The sequence below is a fragment of the Fistularia commersonii genome, chromosome 36 (genome assembly GCF_037954325.1).
Source record: "Fistularia commersonii isolate RoL2024-O1a breed Wild chromosome 36, RoL_Fcom_v1.0, whole genome shotgun sequence".
Classification (NCBI taxonomy): domain Eukaryota; kingdom Metazoa; phylum Chordata; class Actinopteri; order Syngnathiformes; family Fistulariidae; genus Fistularia; species Fistularia commersonii.
Genome location: NC_141319.1, coordinates 7,737,501 through 7,746,428, shown reverse-complemented (window position 1 = coordinate 7,746,428; position 8,928 = coordinate 7,737,501). Strand labels below are relative to the sequence as shown.

General features: G+C 55.5%; 1 protein-coding gene across 1 annotated transcript in view; it reads right to left on the bottom strand.

Annotated features, from left to right (window-relative positions):
- Positions 1-493: 493 nt before the first annotated feature.
- Positions 494-8,928, bottom strand: part of cd2ap (CD2-associated protein) — a 30,894-nt gene continuing 22,459 nt past the window's right edge. The window contains exons 12-19 of the mRNA XM_086143244.1: positions 8,347-8,409; positions 7,277-7,421; positions 7,087-7,196; positions 5,807-5,919; positions 5,483-5,566; positions 2,793-2,968; positions 2,500-2,563; positions 494-2,230 (exon numbers count right to left, since the gene is read on the bottom strand). Coding sequence (XP_085999370.1) covers positions 2,189-2,230; positions 2,500-2,563; positions 2,793-2,968; positions 5,483-5,566; positions 5,807-5,919; positions 7,087-7,196; positions 7,277-7,421; positions 8,347-8,409 — 797 coding nt within the window. The 3' untranslated portion in view covers positions 494-2,188. The remainder of the gene's footprint in view (positions 2,231-2,499; positions 2,564-2,792; positions 2,969-5,482; positions 5,567-5,806; positions 5,920-7,086; positions 7,197-7,276; positions 7,422-8,346; positions 8,410-8,928) is intronic.

The following is an 8,928-nucleotide window of genomic DNA, read 5'->3' as shown; positions in this document are numbered from 1 at the left end:
AAGAAACCCAGGGAATCCATGGCAAGTTGGGAACCCAAGGAACCCAGGGAATGTAGGGAACCCAAGGAATCCAGGGATTCTAGGGAACCCAAGAAACCCAGAGCACCCAGGGAATGTAGGGAGCCCAGGGAGTGTAGGGGACCCCAGAGACACAAGAGAACCCAGGGAGTGTAGGGAGCCCAAGAAACCCAAAGAACCCAGGTAGTGTAGGGAGCCCAAGAAACCCAGAGTGTGGGGAACCAAAGGAACCTAGAGAGTATAGGGAACCCAAGGTACCTAGAGTGTGGGGAACCCAAGAAACCCAGAGTGTGGGGAACCAAAGGAACCTAGAGAGTGTAGGGAACCCAAGGTACCCAGAGAGTGTAGGGGACCCTAGAGACACAAGAGAACCTAGACAGTGTAGGGAACCCAAGGTACCCAGGTAGTGTTGGGAACCCGGGGAATGTAGGTGAGGGGTTTCACAGAAGACTCGGTGTGCTGCTGGAGGCTTCTGAAGGTAAATAAAGATATTTATTTGTTTTGTGGAAAGATCTCAGCTCATGCATGGATACAGCTCTTGTAAACAGACCGGCCGTACACAGGCCCCGCCCCCTCGGCCCTCGGCCCCGCCCCCTCACTCTGGAATGTATGTGTGTGGGGGTGCAGCCCTCGTCCACCGGAAGATAGCTTCATCTGTCAGACACCTTGGCGAGGAACAACACCTTCTGTAACACCACGAGCGACACACACACACACACACACACACACACACATGCACGCGCGCGCGCGCACACACACACACACACACACACACACACACACACACACACACACACACACACACACACACACTGTGGGCCTGAGGGGGCCCTGAATGCATCACAAGGCTTCTTTAAGACATCTGTGGGACATTTGACAGAAGACCAGGAGAAGGCGGTCCTGGTGGGACAGGTGCAGCAGCCCAGGGGTTCTTCTGGGCAAAGCCAGGGATGGAGACCTCTCCGGCTCCTCTCAAACTGCAGGCAGGGGCGTGTTTGAAGGTCAGCAGCAGCTGAAGCTCCTGAGAGGTCTTCAGTGCCTCCTGGTGGAGGTTCTGAAGCTGCAGGTGGTGAGCATGAAGCTAGCAGTGGTTCTGGAGTGACAGGATACTCCCGTCCCTCACTGCGAGACAAGAGGGTGGAGTGGACTTCTTCTGGAGACATGCCTGCCATCTGGGAAGGGTCATCGGTCAGCCGACGGGACGGCCGGACGCCGGAGATGTTTCCTGACGAGAGAAGCCCTCCATTGGTGCGGAGCTCTTCGTCCCGTCAAGGCCTCAGCGGCGAACCGTCTCTCCAGCTTCTGGTCACAGAGGTCTCCTTTCCGAAGGACCTGGTCGACACCTCCCGACCTCCAAGAAGAACCCCCAAAATCACCACCTCCGGGGGAAGGATGTTCCAGATGCTCTACTTGCAGGAGGCCTTCAAGGTCAGGGACCGTCTCTAAATTGGGATTGTCCGTTTGGGTTCAGGTCTGGGGGTTAGAAGAACCTCCAGAGCAGAGCAGATGATCGCTGCTGCTGCTTGCAGATGGTTCTGACCAGAGGTGGAGTGAAGGACCCGGAGACCAGGAGAAGGACAGGGGAGAAGAGGTAGAATGCCGGGGGTTCCGGGGAGTGTTAAAAGCAGAAGAAGCTGGTCTTGGCAGTGGAGGTCTCGGAGCTCCGGTCAGATCTACAGCTCAACTTCTGAGAACCTCGGCGTCGGAGACAAAAGAAGACGCGTCCCTCGGGGCGAGCCAGTAGACTTAAAAAATATAAAGATATACAACATCAGAGCTCCCGGGGAACCAACGTCCCATAATATGTCTGCTCTGACAGGCACAGTAGATTCACCCTGGATAGAAGGTGTGAAGGACAGAGGAGGAGCCGTGGAGAAGAAGAAGAGGGGAGTCATCTGAAGGCCTGGGGCGAGGAGGCCGGGAGGGGGAGCGTCCTGCTTCCTGCGCTCAGTAGTTCCTGGAGATGAAGGTCCAGCACAGAAGAAGTAAGGCCTCCGTTTGTTGCGGGCGAGGACCGCCGACCCCCGGCATCGATGTAATCTGATTACTCCCCGGCGGCAGCAGAGATCCATCTGAGGAGCAGGAGGCTTCCGTTTGTTGGACCACAAGCCCCGCCCCCTCGCACAAGCCCCGCCCCCTCGCCGTCGGCCTCCAGGCTCCCAGCCGGCCTTCACGTGGAGTGGACCATCCTCTTCAGCTTCTCCAGCTCCGTCTGCACGCACACACACACACACACACACACACACACACACACACACACACACACACACACACACACACACAGGGTCAGGAGGTCGGCCGGCCCAGTGGACAGGATGTTCTGATCGTGAGTGAGGACACATTGAATCATCTACTAAAAGTTGTGGGGTTCAGTCCTGCCCATCTCCAGGTCTGAACCCCAACCCATGGATGAATGAGTGTGTGTGTGTGTGTGTGTGTGTGTGTCTGAGGGTCAGCATTGGTCCAGCCTGGTGGAGGTACCTGCAGAGCCAGGCGCCGTAGCCTCTCCTCCTCCAGCTCTCCACGCAATTCCGCCATCTCCTTCCTGCACACACACACACACACACACACACACACACACACACACACACACACACACACACACACACACACACACACACACACACACACACACACACACACACACACACACATTAGGACATGGAGGACCAGCAGACCCCTGAGCATGTGACTGTTCCATCATCTCATCTCCTGAGAGCAGACCAACCCCTGGTAGAACCCCTGACAAAGTGCACGTGGGCTTGCAAGCTTACGTCTGCTGGGCCTTGAGGAGCTCCACGGAGACCAGCAGCTCCTTCATCTGGACCCACAGCTCCTCCAGCTTGGGGGCCGGTTCCTCGCCGGCCGGTGCGGGGCCGTCTCCTGGACTCCTGGACTCCTGGCTGGGCTTGAGGAGCGACGGCACAGGAGACGAGGCCACGGCGGAAGGCTGGAAGGAGAACACAGAAGGTCAGGCCAGCTGAGGGTTCTCCTCCAGCTTCTCCTCCAGCTTCTCCTCCAGCAAAGCTGACGCCTCACAGCTGGGAAACAAAGGATCGGAAGAACTTGGTTTGCCGCCTGACAGTCTGTTCGCAGACCGGGTCAAGAAGATTCCCTGGTGACCAACATGTCCTCCATCACCAGCTTCCTTCTGGTCTCTGGATCTCCAAGTGGCTCTGGAGTTTCTGCGGTCCGAAGATCAGCTCCAGCGACGGAAGCGCTGATCAGGGTTCACCGAGCAGCTCTGACCTCCATACATCTCCTTGAAGGGACCGTCCTCGCCGGAGCTGCCCGGGAGCAGAAGCAGGATCACCCAAAGGCTGGAGATCAGCGTGAAGATGGAGGTTCCAGAGGCCTTGTCTTCTCAGCACAAGCTTGGTGCATCTCAGGAGACTCCTGGACCAGACAGGGTTGACGCTGGGACTGGAACCCTGGGGTCCACAGATGCTCATCAGTCTTCTCTGACGAACACCTCAGAACTCAGGCTCCAACAGGCTTTCAGACGTTGTCCCAGAGGTCCTCCAACCACCATGGACACCAGATCCACCCGTCCGCTGGAACCGTGGAGAACATCTGGATCCAAGATCACGCAGATGCGGACATGGACCTTTCTTTCAACCCTCCAAATGGTTAACTAGGATTTGAAGGAACCAACAAGAGGTTTCATGAGAGTACCAGGACCTCCAGAGGACCTCAGTGGAACATTTACGACTACAGCATCACAAGAGGAACACCTTCATAACAACAGTTGTCATCAACTCCTCCTCCTCTAGGAGTCCATCTCTCATGGTTGAGTGAAGAGAAGCATTCAAAGTGGTCTTCTATCCTCCTGGTTTGCTGACCTCCATGGTCAGACCGGCTGGCTGATCATCTCCAAGATGGTGTCTGAACCACCAGGCGAACAGAAGGCCAGGTCAAAAATAGCCGGATGCATCAGAACCTCAAAGATCAAGCGCTCAGGACTTGACTGACGCTGGCAGAAGATACGAGTGTAACCGAGCGAGATAATGCTAACGCTAATGCTCACGCTAACGCTCGGCCGTGTGCCCGCAGGTCTTCTGGATGCGCTCGTGTCTCCTGTCAGATCCCAAACATCAGCCACAGTGACTGCAGGCGCTATGTGATTCCAGACCTTCTCTGCGTGGCGGTTCTTCTCGCAGGTCAGCCATGAAGAGCTTCGCACCGTGGAGCAGCTGGAGGTCTCATCAGGTTAGTGAGGTGACCTTTAGCATCTACCAGCCTCTTTCTCCTGGATGCTGCAGCCTTGATGCATCTGCAGCGTCAGAAAGAGCCTGCTGATGTTTTGCATGAGGCTGAGCAGGCACACACTCCTGGGACGCACTGAAGAACATCTGGCAGACCCACCTCAAGGGCCCAGGTTCTGTGGTATCTCCGCTCCAAGACCCCGGACTGTAGATGACCCTTGGAGGGGAACTTACAAAGAGCGACCACCGGTATCCAGCTCCGGTGGTCCAGCTCCTCCAGGGAGGAGGTTCTTCTTCCATGGAAGCGGTTGACAGTCCCAGGAGGAACATGCATGAACCCAATGAGAAAGAACTCCAGAAGGAACCGCTCCACAAGCAGAGCGTCAACGGCTACCAGGAGCTGAACTTCTAACACCAGAACCCTGGCAGAAGGGTCAGCACATGATCTTCACCTTTCTCCAGGAGGCCTTGGATGTTGAGATGTTCTCCTCCTTACACGCAACATGCAGGGCAGGGACGTAGGAACCCTGGTAGGTTCTACCTCCCACCCTCACAGATGCTACCTGAGGCTCACATCTGGGGTTCCTCACCGCGCCGTAGACCAGAAGGTCCAGGCCCAGCCTACTTCAGTCTCTACAGTACCGGGCCCTGATCTGCTGCAGCGTGGCCTCCAGATCTGCTGCAAGTTGTCTAAGGTGTTGGAGCGATCGTATCCAAAGGAACCTGATAACATCTCAGATAATTAATGGTGCGGTGGAGGTGGAGATGGAGAAGCTGCTGATTGGCTGCTCCATCCAACACAGACCACCCCAGAACATGAGCGTTAATTGGCTGGAGATCATCTTCTCTCTCTGCTGCTGCTGCTGCTGCTGGAGACACTCCATCCTGACCTTCTGCAGAGAAACTGGAGGACTAACGCACGAGGAACAGCACCTTCACAAGAAAACCACCGCCAAAATCAAGCACCCACGTTCTTTTCCCTTCAACGCTCTGTGAGGTCTGACATCTGGACCTGCTTCTAGATCAAACACCACTCTGCTCTGCTGTTGGAACCTCCCTCTTGGAGTAACGAGGTACTTCAGGGGGAGGCGCTGGTTCTCTAAGACTCAAGGACTTCTTCTGAATACACCCCGACAAAGATCTGGATCCAGGACTTGGACAGGTTCCTCCAAGCCCAGGAATGAAATGAACAAGTGAAGGCCACCAGAGAAGAAGCAGGCTTGGACACAGGAAGAGAAGATCTTTGGAGACCCGCTTACCTTCCTAGGTTCTGCTCCTTTGGGTTTGGCTGCATCCTCCTCGGTGGCCTTCAAGGACTTCTCCACGCTCACCTCCTTGCTGGGCTGCAAACACACTCGTCTTCAGTAACCTGGACTGGAGTGTGTGTGTGTGTGTGTGTGTGTGTGTGTGTGTGTGTGTGTGAGATGAAGGTCACTGTCCACTGAGCACCTTCATCCACCATGGTGTACTGCAGCAGAACTTCACTGCAGTCCCGCCCTGTGGTTGAGCATGGAGCTTTGACAGACGTGTGTGAGACCTCTTTCCAGAAGCTCCTGTGAGCAGGAGTCTTCAGCCCAACTCACCGATTGTCCTCCAAAGTGGGCCGGGAGCCTCCTGCCAGGCATCTTGGGTCTGCTGGCGGTGGGATGGGACAGCTTCTCTGAGGTAGACGACAGCTCGTCGAAGATCATCAGATCTGGGGAGGAGGAAGAGGGGAGGTCACTCCTGCAGGTCCTTCAAACCACCTTCATCTAAAAGCTCTGCGGCACCGAGGAGACGTGGTCTGCGGTGGAGGTACGGCTGCAGTTCCAGATGGTTTCTGACAGCTTCTACCGACGCCGGAGGTTCCCACCACCCGGCCAGAGATGGAGTCTGCTTCTGCAGATGTTCTGGTCCATTCCTGCCGGCCGGGGATGAGCCTGGAAGGCCCAGCTGAGGTTGGACTGCAGAACGTTGGGCTGGAGAGCGCGTGCTATCAGGGGGACCATCATGATGGAGACCACCAGGTTTGGACTCGGCACCTCTGAGAACATCCGGACCAGGAAGAGACCTGTACGGAGTGTCCTGCCGAGGCTTCTTTGAGGAGAACCTGCTCTCAAAGTGTGGGAGGTGAGGTTCTCCTGAGGAACCATGCCGAGGTGTAGCCGCAGCAGCACCTGGTGGCGGTGTCCTTCACAGCGAGGTTCTGGCTTCACCGGTGATTTCATTGGTTCACCGGGAGACGGACCTTCTCTGGTGTCCATCTCCTCCACCACTGGAGCATCTGACATCTATGTCAGATATGGACGTCCACAGGACGCTGCATGAAGTTCCTTCAGTGTGGTGCAGGAACAGAAGGTCCACGCTGGCTGCAGGACGCTCCTCCATCCCTCTGCCTTCTGCCGTGACCTGGCAGTGAGAACTTCTGTTGGGTAACAGCACTTTGCACCTGTGGTCTCCAGGAGACACCGGTAGGCTGTGTGTGTGTGTGTGTGTGTGTGTGTGTGTGTGTGTGTGTGAGACAGAGTGGTGAGTCCTTTTAGCACCTTGCTCCTCCAAAGCGTCCTCCCCCCTGAGGATTTCATCATCAGACTCTCCTGGTTTTCACACATTTCATGTCCACCCACTCAGGGAGGGTCAACCCGAGAAACATGGACACCTGAGGTTCTGCAGCTCTGAGGAGGACGAGGAGGACACTTTGCTTCAAAGTTGAGAGCCCGTCTTCTCCTCTGGTCTTCCTCCTGGAAGGCGGACTTCTCCCCCAGGTTTCTTGGGGGTCCTCAGGTGCTCCTTCTTCTAATTCAGGAGCACCTGAGGTTCTCGTGGGTCAGAGCAGAGGCGACTCTGCATCCGAGCCTGAGGTGAGGGTGGAGGAGCTACCTACCCATCTCTGAGGACTTCTCCACCCAGTCTCCAGACAGCCTCTTGGGCTTGGTGCTCAGCAGCGGCTCCAGGTCGGACTTTGGCCGTGCAGAAGGCATCTCTCCGTTGTGCCTGGAAGACAGAGGGGGTTTAGAAGGACGGGGAACTTGGAGAAGATCTTCCTGGACGGAGAAGAAGAAGAAGACACCTACTTGAGGTTGGCGGGCGTGGCCAGGGGCTTCTCGGGCCTCTTGGGGGGCAGGTTCCCCGGCCGGACCTTCCCCGGGGGGGGGATGGGCTTCTTGGGCGGGACCAGCGGCGCCGGCTTGGAGGGGCGATGGTCCGAGACCTTCTCCGCTGGGCGGGAGGAACATGGAGAGGACGGAAAGCACAGTGACCTTCAGAAACCCGCCTTCCCCGAGCGGACCGCTGAAGACCCGGAAAGATCCGCCCGACGGCGACGGGTTTGAAGGCTCAGACCTCGGAGGTCCCTCTGGACCGTAACACCACCCTTAAAGACCAGGAGAAGAACGGAGGAGCAGCAGGTGGCAGACGGACGTCAGAGAGGCTGAGGAGCTTCCAGGAGGAACCAGGGATGGAGGACATCACCTGATACATCCAGCCAGGAGGAGCTTCTTCTGATGCTGCTGCTGCTGCTTGGAGGAGCTGAGGACCTCCTCACCCAGGAGCCCTCCTAGCTTCACTCAGAAGATCCCAATCCAGACACGTGTGTGTGTGTGTGTGTGTGTGTGTGTGTGTGTGTGTGTGTATTAGAACTGATCCAAGATCCGTGTGTGTGTGTGTGTGTGTGTTAGAATTGAACCAGGATCTGTGTGTGTGTGTATTAGAACTGAACCAGCATCTGTGTGTGTGTGTGTGTGTGTGTGTGTGTGTATGTGTGTGTGTGTTAGGACTGAACCAGGATCTGTGTGTGTGTGTTTCTGTGTGTATTAGAACTGAACCAAGATCCGTTTGTGTGTGTGTGTGTGTGTGTGTGTGTGTGTGTATTAGAACTGAACCAGGATCTGTATATGTGTGTGTGTGTATGTGTGTGTGTGTTAGGATTGAACCAGGATCTGTGTGTGTGAGTGTGTGTGTGTGTGTTTCTGTGTGTATTAGAACTGAACCAAGATCCGTTTGTGTGTGTGTGTGTGTGTGTGTATTAGAACTGAACCAGGATCTGTGTGTGTGTGTGTGTGTGTGTGTTTCTGTGTGTATTAGAACTGAACCAGGATCTATGTGCGTGTATTAGAACTGAATGAGGATCAGTGTGTGTGTGTACCTTTGTCCTCTGTCCGGAGTGTGTGTGGCTTCTTCTCTGCACTGGGAGGTTCAGGCTTGGGCGCTGGAGGAGCAGAGAAACCTTGTCAGAGAAGATGTGAGAAGAAGCTCCACCACAGCAGCTCTGCTCTTCTTCTGAACCAGCCCTGACCCCGTCTGCCAGGAGGAGGCCCGGACACACACACACACACACACACACACACACACACACACACACACACACACACACACACACACACACACACACACACACACACACACACACACACACACACACACTCACCAAGGATTATTTCTTCCTCTCCCCCTCACCTTCATCTCCTAGGAGACCTGGGCTGCTCAGGGAGGGGTGTGTGTGTGTGTGTATGTGTGTGTGTGTGTGTGATGAGACACTACATGCTCCACACACTCTTCTTTGTCATTACAGCCCACACACTTACATCATCATATTTTATTCCTGGAGGATGTGGGGTCAGGTCGGTCTTACACACACACACACACACACACACACACACACACACACACACACACACACACACACACACACACACACACACACACACACCTTCTCTGAGTGTAATCA